At 36.4% G+C, this 16878-nt stretch overlaps 1 protein-coding gene across 7 annotated transcripts in view; it reads left to right on the top strand.

Moving 5' to 3' along the window:
* Nucleotides 1-16878, top strand: part of SCAPER (S-phase cyclin A associated protein in the ER) — a 532470-nt gene that overhangs the window by 162329 nt on the left and 353263 nt on the right. For all 7 annotated transcript variants that reach the window (XM_047863178.1, XM_047863179.1, XM_047863174.1 and 4 more), the window contains one exon: nucleotides 3542-3684. In XM_047863178.1, coding sequence (XP_047719134.1) covers nucleotides 3542-3684 — 143 coding nt within the window. The remainder of the gene's footprint in view (nucleotides 1-3541; nucleotides 3685-16878) is intronic.

Below are 16878 nucleotides of genomic sequence, written 5' to 3'. Positions count from 1 at the left end.
TAATATGTGGAAATTTTTCTAGCTATATATAAGATCTCAAAAACTCTTTAAGACTAAAAACAACAATGTCTGGCACAGAAAATTATTTACAATGAAGAAAATATAAGCAAAAGAGTTTTCTCTTAAACTCACATTTATTTGCAGTTAAAAAAAAACCTGCATTGGCAGTTTATGGAATGGGAGAAGGTATTTGTTAATGACATATCCACAAAGGGTTAATATGCAATATATAGAAAGAACTAACAACACCCAAATATCAAATGATTCAGTTAATAAATGAGCAAGACGTGAAGACATTTTTCCAAAAATGACATCCAGATGGCCAACAGAGACATGAAAAGATGTTCATCATCACTCATCATCAGGGAAATACAAATCAAACTGACAATGAGATATCACCTCACACCCCTCAGAATGGCTAAAATCAACAGCACAAGGAACAACAGGTGTTGGTGAGGGTGTGTAGAAAAAGGAACCCTCTTTTCACTATTGGTAGGAATGCAAACTGGTGCAGCCATTCTGGAAAACAGTATAGAGGTTCCTCAAAAAGTTAAAAATAGAACTACCCTATAATCCAGCAAATTGCACTATTGGGTTTTTACACAAAGAATACAAAACACTAATTCAAACGTGCACCCCTATGTTTATAGCAGCATTATGTACAATAGCCAAGATACGGAAGCAGCCCAAGTACCCACCAGCTGATGAGTAGATAAAGAAGGTGTGGTATATATACAATGGAATATTATTCAGCCATAACAAAGAATGAAATCTTGCCATTTGCAATGACCTGGATGGAGCTAGAGGGTATAATGCTAAGTGAAATAAGGCAGTCAGAGAAAGACATATACCATATGATTTCACTCATATGTGCAATTTAAGAAACAAATGAGCAAAAAATGAAAATAAAAAACAAAAACAAAAAACCAAGAAACAGACTCTTAACTATAGAGAACCAACTGATGGTTACCAGAGGGGAGGTGCATAGGGCAATGGATAGGTGAAATACAGGTGGTGGGGATTAAGGAGTGTATTTGCTGTGATGAACACCAAATGATTAAAAACTTGAGAAAAATAAATAATAGAAATGAAAAATAATATCATTAAGAGAAAATGAAGATGTGATAATACATTTTTCTCAAAGAATAATAATTTCTTTTTTTTTATTTCTTTTTTTTTTTTTTCTGAAATTTATTGACAAATTGGTTTCCATACAACACCCAGTGCTCATCCCAAAAGGTGCCCTCCTCAATACCCATCACCCACCCTCTCCTCCCTCCCACCCCCCATCAACCCTCAGTTTGTTCTCAGTTTTTAACAGTCTCTTATGCTTTGGCTCTCTCCCATTCTAACCTCTTTTTTTTTTTTTTTCCTTCCCCTCCCCCATGGGTTCCTGTTAAGTTTCTCAGGATCCACATAAGAGTGAAACCATATGGTATCTGTCTTTCTCTCTATGGCTTATTTCACTTAGCATCACACTCTCCAGTTCCATCCACGTTGCTACAAAAGGCCATATTTCATTTTTTCTCATTGCCACGTAATATTCCATTGTGTATATAAACCACAATTTCTTTATCCATTCATCAGTTGATGGACATTTAGGCTCTTTCCATAATTTGGCTATTGTTGAGAGTGCTGCTATGAACATTGGGGTACAAGTGGCCCTATGCATCAGTGCTCCTGTATCCCTTGGATAAATTCCTAGCAGTGCTATTGCTGGGTCATAGGGTAGGTCTATTTTTAATTTTCTGAGGAACCTCCACACTGCTTTCCAGAGCGGCTGCACCAATTTGCATTCCCACCAACAGTGCAAGAGGGTTCCCGTTTCTCCACATCCTCTCCAGCATCTATAGTCTCCTGATTTGTTCATTTTGGCCACTCTGACTGGCGTGAGGTGATACCTGAGTGTGGTTTTGATTTGTATTTCCCTGATAAGGAGCGACGCTGAACATCTTTTCATGTGCCTGTTGGCCATCCGGATGTCTTCTTTAGAGAAGTGTCTATTCATGTTTTCTGCCCATTTCTTCACTGGGTTATTTGTTTTTTGGGTGTGGAGTTTGGTGAGCTCTTTATAGATTTTGGATACTAGCCCTTTGTCCGATATGTCATTTGCGAATATCTTTTCCCATTCCGTTGGTTGCCTTTTAGTTTTGTTGGTTGTTTCCTTTGCTGTGCAGAAGCTTTTTATCTTCATAAGGTCCCAGTAATTCACTTTTGCTTTTAATTCCCTTGCCTTTGGGGATGTGTCGAGTAAGAGATTGCTACGGCTGAGGTCAGAGAGGTCTTTTCCTGCTTTCTCCTCTAAGGTTTTGATGGTTTCCTGTCTCACATTTAGGTCCTTTATCCATTTTGAGTTTATTTTTGTGAATGGTGTGAGAAAGTGGTCTAGTTTCAACCTTCTGCATGTTGCTGTCCAGTTCTCCCAGCACCATTTGTTAAAGAGGCTGTCTTTTTTCCATTGGATGTTCTTTCCTGCTTTGTCAAAGAATAATAATTTCAAGATAGTCTTGGAATTTACCCATAATTCTGTACTTGTAAATATGGAGATTTATATGTTGAAAAAGATACTAAAAGGCATTGGACATAAGATAAAAATGTCAACAAATGGTTTTATGGAAACAAAACAAAACAAAGATATTAGGAACTTTGATGGGAACAAAATCTTTAAAAACATGACTGAAAAAAAAAACCATGACTGAAAATTTTTCTGAATTTTATAAAAAAAATCTTCATATAAAAAGTGTATTTAAAATGGCAACCACAAAAAATAAAACTATGTGCACAAGTAAAAAATGTGTCAGTACAGATAGTAATATGGTGAAAGTTATCAAAGTACTCCTAGTAGGCAAAAATGTACATAGTACATAATACTTCACAGTATTTTAATTAATTATCTTCTGCCTTAATGTTGTGGATGATAAATAATTACTGAGAATTTACTATATGCTAGGCCCTCTGGTAAGTATTCTTTATGTATTACCTCATTTGTTCTTTACAATATCTGAAGATGTTAGTGATGTTATTATTTGTCTTCCAGAAAACTAAGGCACAGTTACAATACAACTAGACCAGAGTCCCTAAGCCAGTAAATAATAGGATCACGGAATAAAATCAGGGAATCTGACCCAGTGCCCACTCTTTTACCCACTATGCTGTATTATGATACCTTTTTCCTTGCCACAAGTTTTTCTTTTTTTTTCCATTTAACTCCTTCATGACATTTTCTGCATCATTTTCTGGTATTTTTGAAACCATTTGTAAACACAAGACTATAGAAGTGATTGACCATAAAGTACATATTAGGTTCTCACAGACTATGAATAACATAGTATCTGCTTCAGAGAGCACTTATTATGTGTAATACTGGTAAATGGCATATGAAAACCAGATTATCATTGATACTTGATTTTTTTTTAATTCTGTGAAGTTTACCTAGTAGTAAGGATCTACTTGAATATCTAAATTTATGTCAAAACTGTGCCACCTTTAATCATTTTCACTTTACACATAATTCTAACATTTTAAACATTTCTGACTATAGGAACGTAAAAGAGCACTAGAGGCAGAACGGCAGGCCCGTGTAGAAGAATTGTTAATGAAAAGGAAAGAACAAGAAGCCCGAATTGAACAACAGAGGCAAGAAAAGGAAAAAGCCCGTGAGGATGCAGCCCGAGAAAGAGCTAGGTACTTCATTTGCTATCATGCTTTTGATGCTGATGAACTTTTTGTAGTGAGTGGATATTCAGATCAAGTCTTAAAGTCATTTGCTGTCATGTGGTTTTCTAAAGAAAGAGTCACAAATACAGAAATGTAATGAATTTTGATTTCCAGGAATTGTGTCATTGTACTCAAAACAGAAACCTTTTGAATCTTCCTATTGAAAGGGAAACTTGAAGTATCAGTAGTTTTTGATTGCATGAAATAAAATTTGATAGAAATAGAATTTGCTAGCTTAAGCAAGGGAGTTTTTTGGAAAATATCGGGAGTGTAAGTAATAGGAAGTTAGAGGAACAGGCTTGGAAGTAATCAAGCATCAAAAGGCTAATCACAAGAGCCACAGTGGTAGTATTTTGATGGAAACAGTCTAATCAGCATATTGCCACTCTATGATAAATGATCTTCAGCCACTGCTGCGTTTTAAAATCACTTGGTTAAGATTCAAAGATCTAGGAAAAATCATTTAAATGGCCAAGTCTAAGTCACTTTTGGTTGTTGTACACATTTCTAATGTGATATTCTCTGATCTCTTAATTGGGGCAAATTTAGTGGATGTGAAAAGATAGCTGTTTGTGGTTTTAATATGCTTTTTTGTCCAAGATTAGTAATAATCTTGGCTGAGCAACTTTGCTCATACTTACCAGTTACTCTTTTTTTTTTTTTTTTTTTTTTTTTTTTTAATGTAAAGTGCCTATTCAAGTTCTTTGTTCATTTCTGTATTGGGATCTATTGATGTTTAGGAGTTATCTTTACTAGATACCAATTCTTTGTCAGATACATATGTTGCAAATATTTTTGTAGGTTATGGCTTGCCTTTTCACTATCTTTATGATATCTTTTAATACAATTCTTTCTTTTTTAAAGTTTTTATTTAAATTCCAGTTAGTTAATATACAGTGTAATATTAGTTTCAGGTGTAGAATATAGTGATTAAACAATTGCATACAACTCCCAGTGCTCATCACAACAAATGCACTCCTTAATTCCCATCAACTATTTAACCACCCCCTACCTGATTAATATAATTCTTGATTGCAGTGTAGTATAACTGAACAGACTTTGTGATTTGTGCTTTTTTATCTTATTCATGGAATCTTTACCTCTCTGGAGTCCTCTAAAATATTCTTTTTTTAATTTTAATTTTAATTTTAATTTATTTTTATTTTTTATTTTTCTTTTTTTGAGACAGAGAGACAGAGTGTGAGTGGGTTAGGGGCAGAGAGAGAGGGAGACACAGAATCAGAAACAGGCTCCAGGCTCCAAGCTGTCAGCACAGAGCCCGACGTGGGGCTTGAACCCACAAGCCGTGAACCGTGACCTGAGCCGGAGTTTGACGCTTAACTGACTGAGCTACCCAGCTGCCTCTGTAGTCCTAAAATATTCTTTAAAATGTTGTAGTCTTTTTTTTTTTTTTTTTTTTGTAATAGGAAAGTCTATCTACCTAGAATTCATAATTGTATGGGTTGAGGTAGGAATCCAATTTCATTTTTTTCTCCATGTGGAAACCCTATTCTAAGACACTTTATTGAAACAGCAGTTTTTTTCCTACTGGTCTACAAAACTTTCTAACATAAATGAAGCTTCCATGTATTCATGGTTTGTAGACTCTATCTTATGTATGTATGTTTGTATGCATGTGTTTATTTACATCCAAGTTAGTTAGCATATAGTGCTATAATGATTTCAGGAGTGGGTTCCAGTGATTCATTCCCCCATGTATAACACCCAGTGATCATCCCAACAAGTGTCCTCCCTAATGCCCCTTACCCATTTAGCCCATCCCCACACTGACAACCCCTCTAGCAATCCTCAGTTTGTTCTTTGTATTTAAGAGTCTCTTATGTTTTGTTCCCCTCCTTTTGATTTTATATAACTTTTGCTTCCCTTCCCTTATGTTTATCTGTTTTGTATCTTAAATTCCTCTTATGAGTAAAGTCATATATTTGTCTTTCTCTGACTGGCTAATTGCGCTTAGCATAATGCCCTCTACTTACATCCACGTAGTTGCAAATGGCAAGATTTCATTCTTTTTGATTTCTGAGTAATATTTGATGGTATATATATATACCACATCTTCTTAATCCATTCATCTGTCAATGGACATTTGGGCTCTTTCCATACTTTGGCTATTATCGATAGCACTGCTATAAACATTGGGGTGTACATGTCCCTTCGAAGCAGCATACCTGTATCCCTTGGGTAAATACCTAGTAGTGCAATTACTGGGTCATAGGGTGGTTCTATTTTTAATTTTTCGAAGAACCTCAGTACAGTTTTTTTTTTCAGTGTGGCTGCACCAATTTGCATTCCCACCAGCAGTGCAAAAGAGATCCTCTTTTTCCACATCCTCGCCAACATCTGTTGTTGTCTGAGTTGTTTATTTTAGCCATTATGACTGGTGTGAGATTTTAATTTATGTTTCCTTGATGATGAGTGATGTTGAGCATTTTTTCATGTGTCTGTTCACCATCTGGATGTCTTCTGTGAAGAAGTGTCTATTCATGTCTTTTGCCCATTTCTTCACTGGATTATTTGCTTTTTGGGTATTGAGCTTGTTAAGTTCTTTATAGGTTTTGGATACTAACTCTTTATTTGATATGTCATTTGTAAATGTCTTCTCCCATTCCGTTGGTTACCTTTTAGTTTTGTTGGTTGTTTCCTTCACTGTGCAGAAGCTTTTTATTTTGATGAGACCCCAATAGTTCATTTTGCTTTTGTTTCCTTTGCCTTTGGAGATGTGTTGAATAAGAAGTTGCTGTGGCTGAGGTCAAGGAGGGTTTTGCCTGCTTTCTCCTCTAGGATTTTCATGGTTTCCTGTCTTATGTTTAGGTCTTTCATCCATTTTGAGTTTATTTTTGTGTATGGTGTAAGAAAGTTGTCAAGGTTCATTTTTCTGGATGTTGCTGTTCAGTTTTCCCAGCACCACTTGCTGAAGAGACTGTCTTTATTCCATTTTACATACTTTTCTGTTTTGTCAAAGATTAGTTAGCTATATGTTTGTGGGTCCATTTCTGGGTTCTCTATTCTGTTCCATCAAACAGAGTGTCTGTTTTTGTGCCAGTACCATACTGTCTTGATGATTACAGCTTTGTAATACAGCTTGAAATCCGGAATTGCGATGCCTCCAGCTTTGGTGTTCTTTTTCAGGATTGCTTTGGGTGTTCAGAGTCTTTTCTGGTTCCATACAAATGTTAGGCTTGTTTGTTCTAGCTCTGTAAAGAATGCTGGTGTTATCTTGATAGGGATTGCAGTGAATATGTAGATTGCTTTGGGTAGTGTTAACAATATTTGTTTTAACAATATTTGTTCTTCCAATCCATGAGCATGGGAATATTTTTCAATTTTTTTCTGTCTTCTTCAGTTTCTTTCATTAGCTTTCTATACTTTTCAGTGTATAGATTTTTCACCTCTTTGGTTAGGTTTATTCCTAGGTATCTTACGGTGTTTGGTGCAGTTATAAATGGGATCCTTTCCTTGATTTCTCTTTCTGTTGATTCATTATTGGTGTATAGGAATGCAACCAATTTCTTTGCTTTGATTTTGCTGAATTCATGGATCAGTTCTAGCAGTGTTTTGGTGGAATCTTTTGGGTTTTCCATATAGAGTATCATGTTGTCTGCGAAGAGTGAAAGTTTGACTTCCTCCTTGCTGAGTCAGATGCCTGTTATTCCTCTGTGTTGTCTGATTGCTGAGGCTAAGATTTCCATTACAGTGTTGAATAACAGTGGTGAGAGTGGACATCCCTGTCGTGTTCTTGACCTCAGGGGGAAAGCTCTCAGTTTTTCCCCATTAAGGATGATATTAGCAGAGAGTCTTTCATATATGGTTTTTATGCTCTTGAGGTATGATCCTTGTATACCTATATTCTTGAGGGTTTTTATCAAGAAAGGATGCTGTATCTTGTAAAATGCTTTCTCTTCATCTTATGAGAGGATTGTGTGATTCTTGACCTTTCTTTGATTGATGTGATGTATCACATTGATTGTTTTGCAGATATTGAACTAGCCCTGCATCCTGGGTATAAATCCCACTTGGTCATGGTGAATAATTCTTTTAATGTATTGTTGGATCCGGTTGGTTAGTATCTTGTTGAGGATTTTTGCATCCATTTTCATCAGAGAAATTGGTCTGTAGTTCTCCTTTTTAGAGGGATCTTTGTTTGGTTTTGGAATCAAGGTAATGCTGGCTTCATAGAAAGAGTTTGGAAGTTTTCCTTCCATTTCTATTTTTTGGAACAGCTTCAAGAGAATAGGTGTTAACTCTTCCTTAAACGTTTGTCAGACTTCCCCTGGAAAGCCATCTGGCCCTGAACTCTTGTTTTTTGGGAGATTTTAATTACTAATTCAATTTCTTCACTAGTTATGGGTCTGTCCAAATTTTCTATTTCTTCCTGTTTCAGTTTTGGTAGTTTATATGTTTCTAGGAATTTGTCCATATCTTCCAGATTGACATTTTATTGGCATATAATTGCTCATAATGTTCTATTATTATTGTTTGTATTTCTGCTGTTTTGATTGTGATCTCTCCTTCTTCATTCTTGATTTTATTTATTTGGGTCATTTCCTTTTTCTTTTTGATCAAACTGGGTAGGGATTTATCAATTTTGTTAATTCTTTCAAAGAACCAGCTTCTGGTTTCATTGATCCATTCTATTATTTTGGTTTCAATAGCATTGATTTCTGCTCTGATCTTATTATTTCCTGTCTTCTGCTGGTTTTGGGTTTTATTTGCTGTTCTTTTTCTAGCTCTTTAAGGTATAAGGTTAGGTTATGTATCTGAGATCTTTCCTCCTTCTTTAGGAAGGCCTGGATTGCTATATACTTCCCTCTTTTGACCTCCTTTGCTGCATCCCAGAGGTTTTGGGCTGTGGTGTTAACATTTTCATTGGCTTCTATGTACTTTTTCATTTCCTTTTTAACTTCTTGGTTAGCCCATTCATTCTTTAGTAGAATGTTCTTTAGTCTCCAAGTATTTATCTTTCCAAATTTTTTCTTGTGGTGATTTTGGGTTTCATAGTGTCACGATCTGAAAATATGCACAGTATGATCTCGATCTCTTTGTACTTGGTGAGAGCTGACTTTTGTCCCAGTATGTAATCTATTCTGGAGAATGTTCCGTGTGCACTTGAAAAGAATGTGTATTCTGTTGCTTTAGGATGAAATGTTCTGAATATATCTGTTAAGTCAATCTGGTCCAGTGTGTCATTCAAAGCCATTGTTTCCTTGTTGATTTTCTATTTAGATAATCTATCCATTGCAGTAAGTAGGGTGTTGAAGTTCCCTACTATTATGGCAGTATTATCAATGAGTTTCTGTATGTTTGTAATTCATTGATTTATATATTGATTAATTGATTTACATATTTGGCTTCTCCCATGCTTGGAGCATAAATGTTTACAGTTGTAGATCTTCTTGGTGGGTAGACCTCTTAATTATGATATAATGCCCTTCTTCATCTCTTGTTACAGTTATTTTAAAATCTAGGTTGTTTGATATAAGTATGGCTGCTCTTGCTTTCTTTTGGAGACTATTAGCATGATAGATGATTCTCTATCTGCTTATTTTCAAACTGAAGGTGTCTTTAGGTCTAAAGTGGGTCTCTTGTAAACAGCAAATAGATGGATCTTGTTTTGTTATTCATTCTGTTACACTATGTCTTTTGATTGGAGGATTCAGTCCACTGTCGTTTAGAGTGAGCAGTGAAAGGTATGAATTTATTGACATTATGTTTCTTGTAGAGTTGGAGTTTCTGATGGTGTTTTCTGGTCCTTTTTAGTCTTTGTTGCTTTTTGTTTGTTTTGTTTTTCATCTCTTCTCCCCTCAGAGAGTCCCTCTGAAAATTTCTTGCAGGGCTGGTTTAGTGGTCACGAACTCCTTTAGTTTTTGTTTGCCTGGGAAACTCTTTATCTCTCCTTCTATTTTGAATGACAGCCTTGCTGGATAAAGAATTCTTGGCTGCATATTTTTGCAGTTCAGCACTTTGAATATATCCTACCACTCCTTTCTGGCCTGCCAAGTTTCTGTGGATGGGTCTGCTGTGAACCTGATCTGTCTTCCCTTATAGGTTAAGGACTTTTTTCTTTTGGTACTTTCATGATTCTTTCTTTGCCTGAATATTTTGTGAATTTTAACTATGCTATGCCTTGTTGATGGTTGGTTTTTGTTGAATCTGATGGGAGTTCTCTGTGCTTCCTGGATTTTGATGTCTGTGTCTTTCCCCAGGTTAGGAAAGTTTTCCACTATGATTTGCTCACATAAACCTTCTACCCTTTTTGTCTCTCTTCCTTTTCTGGGACCTCTATGATTTGGATATTATTTCTTTTTAATGAGTCACTGAATTCTCTAATTCTTATACCATGCTCTTTTGCCTTAGTTTTCCTCTTTTTTCTTTGCTTCATTATTCTCCATAATTGTATCTTCTAAATCACTGATTTGCTGCTCTGATTCATCCATCCATGCCATTTTGGCATCTGTTTGAGATTGAATCTCGGTGATAGCATTTTTAATTTCATCCTGACTAGATTGTATTTCTTTTAATCTCCATAGAAAGGAATTCTATGCTTTTTTTTCAACCCCACCTAGTATTCTTATTATTGTGATTCTAAATTCTGGTTTAGACATCTTGATTGTATCTGTGTTCATTAAGTCCTTACCTGTTATTTGGGGTGAACTCCTTCATTTTGCCATTTTGAAGGGATATAAAGAGTTAATGAAATAAAGAAGAAAAAAATAAAAATTCAAAATGACACAAGAAATCAATTCAAGGAATCTAGATCCTAGGCGTGTTTGGTCTGGTTGTTGAAATAAGCTTGATAGAATAGAGAAAAAAAAGGAAAGAAAAGAAAAAAAAAAGGAAAACATTTGAAAATTAAAATAAATGAATACAATAAAATAGAATAAAATGAAATGGTGAACATAAAATAGTTTAAAAATTTTACAAAAAGTAAAACATATTAGAAAAAAATTAAAAATCTTTTTTATAAAATGGAAAATAAAAACTTTTTCTGTACTCAAGAATAAGAAAACAAAAGAAAAAGAAAAAAATATTGAATAGATGGACCAGTGAACAGAATGATATACAATTGAAATTACATCCAGTTTCCCCTGAAAGTCAAACTATGAAACCCTTTATACTTTATAAACTAAGGAGGAGGAGAGATTTGCATCATTCCTCTAGAGCACAGTTTGCTCAGTCACAAGGGGCTTGGTGTAGTGGCTCCGTTTTCCACTAGATGGCACTGCTTAGTTTATTGGGGTGGATTGTTCTGGTGCATGTAGGTGCTATGCGTATGTATGGGAAGGATGAAAATGGTGTTACCCAGCTACCTAGTCTCTACTGTCAGAACTCTGTGCTTGCCTACCGGCAATCAAGCACCCCCGCTTTGTCTCTAGCTTCTGTCCACTCCCCGCTTCTAATCTGTCCGTGACCAAGCCATTGGTCTGCCAGGCGGCACCTCCCTTCTGCGTTTAATTTCAGATGGGGCTGTGTTTCCAAACCCCTCACTTCTGAGGGCCCTGCAGCTTTGACCTGCTCAGACTGTCTGGGGGAGGGTCTTGCTGAGCAAAGGCCGGGTGCTGGTCTGCCATCTGGAACATTCTTGTGACCATGCTGCTGCAAATTCTTAGAGACTGTAGCCAGGTGTGAGCCCACCCCAGAAAAACTTCATGTGATAATGTAGCAGTAGTGTTTTAGGGATTATGGTAAATCACAACACACATCTGGTGCCAGGCTTCACCCTTAACGTCCTTATTCTAACACTAGCGAATGTGGCTGTTCTCTGGGGTCTGCTGGGACCTTTGCCTGTGGGGAGGCTGCACAGCCTCTACCAAATGTCCTCTCAGCTGGGAAATTGCCTCTCTCCCTGTGGCCTGAGGACCCCTTTGTCTTTGTTGTCTGCTTCTGGGGATTTGCCCTTCCCCCCCGGAACTTCACCAGTGTCTTGAGGGAGGGACTCAAGACCTTGCCTGGTAAGTTGTCCCGTGCTTGGTGACTTGGTTCTCTTTGGGTTTTTTTTTTTGTTGTTTTTTACAAAAATAAAGCTGGAAGAACCTATTTGGAAAAGATGTTGGGTAATCATGGTTGTAGACGCTTATACAGCCCAGGAAGCCGCAGCTAAATGTTGTACTGGGAGGTTCAAAATCTGGTTCTGGACTTAGCACCCCCAGCTGCAAAAAAAAAAAAAAAAAAAAAAAAAAAATGTCTTAGTGGAATTTAAATTCTCTCCTTTCTCCCTTTTTTCAATCCCTTGTAGTCCCTTTCTCTTTTCTCCCTTTTTTGTTTAGTCTACTCTTTCTTTTTCTCTCCAGCTGCTTTCGGCGGGGGGGTGGGAGTACTTTTCCTGTATTCCCCTCCCATCTCCATCCTCTCTACACAAGCAAAAACAGCTCCGTGGTTTCTCTCTCCCCTAGTTCACCTCTCCACACCACATACCTGCCGAGTTCTGTGGTTCAGGTTGTGCAGATTGTTATGTTAATCCTCAAATCAGTTTTCTAGGTGTGCAGGATGGTTTGGTGTTGATCTAGCTGCATGTCTGGGAGGAGAGAAGCAAAAAAAAGGTCCATGCTGCTCCACTGTGTTGGCCCCTCCTATAGACTCTATATTCTGGTCAAGTGATCACTTTGTCTGTCTCTAGCCTTAATTCTAAAGATTTACAATAATTCTTGGTGTCTATTACTGTCCTTTATGTTTTTTTTAATTATTAGGACTGTCATGGCCCTTTTGCATTTACATTGTTAGAATCAGCTTGCTCAATTCTAAATTAAAAAAAAAAGAAATTATAAACATTATCTTGTGTTTTTTTAACTTTTAGATACAGAATTTACTGATGCAACACTTATATACAACACCCAGTGTTCATCACACGTGCCCTCTTTAATCCCCATCACCTGTTTAACCAACTCCCTCCCTCCTCCCCTTCTATAACCATCAGTTCTCTATACTTAAGAGTCTTTTTCTTGGTTTTCCTTGCAAATGGCAAGATTTCATTCTTTTTTATGGCTGAGTAACAATTCCATTATATATATTCACCACATATTCTTTATCTACTCATCAGTTGATGTATAATTGGGCTCTTTTCATAATTTGGCTATTGTTGATGCTGCTGTAAACATTGAGGTGCATGTATCCCTTTGAGTTAGTATTTTTGTTTTCTTTGGGTAAATATCTAATAGTGTAATTTCTAGATTGTAGGATAGGTATATTTTTAATTTTTTGAGAAACCTCTGTACAGTCTTCCACAGTGGCTGCAACCGTTTGTATTCCCATAAACAATGTAAGACGGTTCCACTTTCTCTACATCCTCGCAAATACCTATGTTAATTTTAGCTTTTTTGATAGGTGTGAGGTGATATCTCATTGTAGTTTTGATTTGTATTTCCCTGATGATGAGTGATGTTGAGCATTTTTTCATGCATCTGTTAGCTTTCTGGATGTCTTCTTTGGAAAAATATCTATTCATATCTTATGCCCATTTTTAACTAGATTGTTTTTTGAGTATTGAATTTTATAAGTTCTTTTTAGATTTTGGATACTAACCCTTTATCTGATATGTCATTTACAAATATCTTCTCCCATTCCACAGGTTCATTGTTTCCTTCACTGTACAGAAGGTTTTTATTTTGATGAAGTCTCAGTAGTTTATTTTTGCTTTTGTTTCCCTTGCCTCTGGAGACATGTCAAGTGAGAAGTTGCTGCCCTTGGTCAGAGAGGTTGTTGCCTGTTTTCTCCTGTAGGATTTTGGTGGTTTCCTGTCTCACATTTATTTACTTATTTATTTTTTAATTTATTTTTTAATGTTTATTTATTTTTGAGAGAGACAGAGACAGAAGGCGAGTGGGTTGGGCAGAGAGAGAGGTAGACACAGAATACGAAACGGGCTCCAGGCTCTGAGCTGTCAGCACAGAGTCCAACGCCGGGCTCGAACTCACAAACTGCGAGTTCATGACCCAAGCCAAAATCAGATGCTTAACTGGCTGAGCCATCCAGGCACCCCCTCCTGTCTCATATTTAGATCTTTCATCCATTTTGAATTTATTTTTCTGTATGGTATAAGAAAGTGGTCCAGTTTCATTCTTCTGCATGTTGCTGTCCAGTTCTTCCAACACTGAAGAGACTGTCTTTTTTCCACTGGATACTCTTTCATGCTTTGTTGAAGATTAGTTGACAATATATTTGAGGGTTTATTTCTAGGTTTTCTTTTCTGTTATTTTGATCTGTGTGTCTGTTTTTGTGCCAGTACCATACTGTCTTAATCACTACAACTTTGTAATATAACTTGAAGTCCAGAATTATGATGTCTCCGGCTTTGCATTTCTTTGTCAAGATTGTTTTGGTTATTCGGGGTCTTTAGCAGTTCCTTGCAAATATCAGGATTGTTTGTTCTAGCTCTGTGAAAAATGCTGGTGGTATTTTGATAGAGGTTGCAGTAAATGTGTGGATTGCTCTGGGTAATATAGACATTTTAACAATATTTGTTTTTCCAATCCATGAACATGGAATGTTTTTCTTTTTCTTTGTGTCCTCTACAATTTCTTTCATCAGTGTTTTATACTTTTCAGAGTGCGGATCTTTCCCCTGTTTGGTTAGGGTCATTCCTAGGTATCTTATGGTATTTGATGCAGTTGTAAATGTGATTAATTCCTTGATTTCTCTTTCTATTGATTCATTATTGGTGTATAGAAATGCAGTAGATTTCTGTATGTTTGTTTGGTGTCGTGTGACGTTACTGAGTTCATCTGTCAGTTCTAGCAATTTTTTGGTGAAGTCTTTTTGGTTGTCTGTGTAGAGTATCATGTCATCTGCAAATAATGAAAGGTTTGACTTCTTCCTTGCCAATTTGGATGCCTTCATTTCTTTTTGTTGTCTGATCAATATGGCTAGGACTTCCAGTACTATGTTAAGTAACAGTGGTGAAAGTGGACATCCCTGTCTTGTTCTTGACTGTAGAGGAAAAGCTCTGCTTTTCCCCATTGAGGATGATATTAGCTCTGGGTTTTTTGTATGTGGCTTTTATTATGTTGAGGTATGTTCCCCATAAACCTACTTTTTTGAGGATTTTTATCAATAATAGATGTTATACTTTGTCAAGCGCTTTTTCTCATCCATTGAAAGGATCACCTGGTTCTTTTCCTTTCTTTATTCATGTGGTGTATCATGGTGATTGATTTGCAAATACTGAACCACCCTTACAACCCAGGAATATATCCTACTTGATCATGGTAAATGATTCTTTTAATGTACTGTTGGATTTAATTTGCTTGTATTTTACTGAGAATTTTTGCTTCCATGTTCATCAAGGACCTTGGCCTGTAGTTTTCTTTTTTAGTGGAGTCTTTGTCTGGTTTGGTATCAGGGTAATGCTGGTCTCATAGATTAAATTTGGAAGTTTTTCTTCCATTTCTATTTTTTGGAATAGTTTGAGAAGAATAGGTATTAACTCTTCTTTAAATGTTTTTTGGGGGGGCGCCTGGGTGGCGCAGTCGGTTGGGCGTCCGACTTCAGCCAGGTCACGATCTCGCGGTCCGGGAGTTCGAGCCCCGCGTCGGGCTCTGAGCTGATGGCTCAGAGCCTGGAGCCTGTTTCCGATTCTGTGTCTCCCTCTCTCTCTGCCCCTCCCCTGTTCATGCTCTGTCTCTCTCTGTCCCAAAAATAAATAAACGTTGAAAAAAAAAAAATTTAAAAAAAAAAAAAATAAAATAAATGTTTTTTGGGGATGCCCAGATGACTCAGTCAGTTGGGCATCTGACTTCAGCTCAGGTCATGATCTCATGGCTCGTGAGTTCAAGCCCCACATCAGGCTCTGTGCTGACAACTCAGAGCCTGGAGCCTGCTTCAGATTCTGCGTCTCCCTCTCTGCCTCTGCCCTCCCTCACTCACATCTGTCTCTGTCTCAAAAATAAATAAACATTAAAAAAATTTTTTTAAATGTTTTTTGGAATTCCCCTGTGAAGCCATCAGCCCACGTACTTTTGTTTGGGATAATTTTGTACTTTTGTTTTGGGATAATTGGGATAATTTTGATTACTGATTCGGTCTGTTTGCTGATTGTCTGTTCAACGTTTCTGTTTCTTCCTTTTTCAGTTTTGGTAGTTTATATGTTTCTAGCAATTTATTTATTTTTTCCAGGTTGTCCAATTTGTTGGCATACAATTTTTCATAATATTCTTTTATAAGTGTTTGTATCTCTGTGGTGTTGGTTGTTATTTCTCCTCTCCTCATTTGTGATTTTATTTATTTGGGTCCTTTCTCTTCTCTTTTTGAGAAGTCTAGTTAGAGATTTATCAATTTTATTAATTAATTCAAGGAACCAGCTCCTGGTTTCATTGATCTGTTCTATTGTTTTTTTAGTTTCTATTTTTTTTATTTGTGCTCTAATCTTTGGCATTGTATTGAATCTATAAAGTAATGCGGGGAGATTGATATATTTTAAATTGATCCTTCTAGGTTTATGAACATACTACGAAATGTTTTTTTTCTATTTGTTTAGATCTTCAGAAATATCTTTACATGAACTGTAACTTTTAAAATGATTAAAATAGTAAACTTTATGGGGTGCCTGCGTGGCTCAGTTGGTTAAGTATCAGACTTCAGCTCAGGTCATGATCTTGCAGTTCATGAGTTTAAGCCCCGCTTCGGCCTCTGCACTGGTGCTGCGAAGCCTGCTTTGAATTTTCTCTCTGCCCCTTCCCCACTTGCTCTCTGTCTCTCTCAAAATAAATAACTAAACTTTAAAAAAAGTAAATATTGTATTATATATATTTCACTACAATAGAAATATGTACAAAAGCTGTTTATTAAAAAGGTTATAAAACTTGTATTATAAATTACATATTTGTGTACTACAAATTATATATTATAATCCTTATAACCTTTTTATAAACAGTTTTTGTGCATATTTTTATTGTAGTGAAATATACATAACATAAAATTTACTATTTAAATAATTTTAAAATTTGCAGTTCATTGGCACTAAGTACCTTCCCATTGTTGTGCTTACCATCAACACTGTCCATGTTCATAACACTTTTCATCTCTCAAAACTGAAACTCAGTATCCATTAAGTAATAGCTTTATATTTCACAACCGTCCCCTCCTGCCACCAAGCCCATGACAACCACCATTCTACTTTCTGTTTATGAATGTGACTACTCTAGGCACCTCATA

The sequence above is a fragment of the Prionailurus viverrinus genome, chromosome B3, assembly GCF_022837055.1.
Source record: "Prionailurus viverrinus isolate Anna chromosome B3, UM_Priviv_1.0, whole genome shotgun sequence".
Lineage (NCBI taxonomy): Eukaryota > Metazoa > Chordata > Mammalia > Carnivora > Felidae > Prionailurus > Prionailurus viverrinus.
Note: the sequence above shows the minus strand (reverse complement) of the source record. Positions and strands in the feature narration are given on the sequence as shown.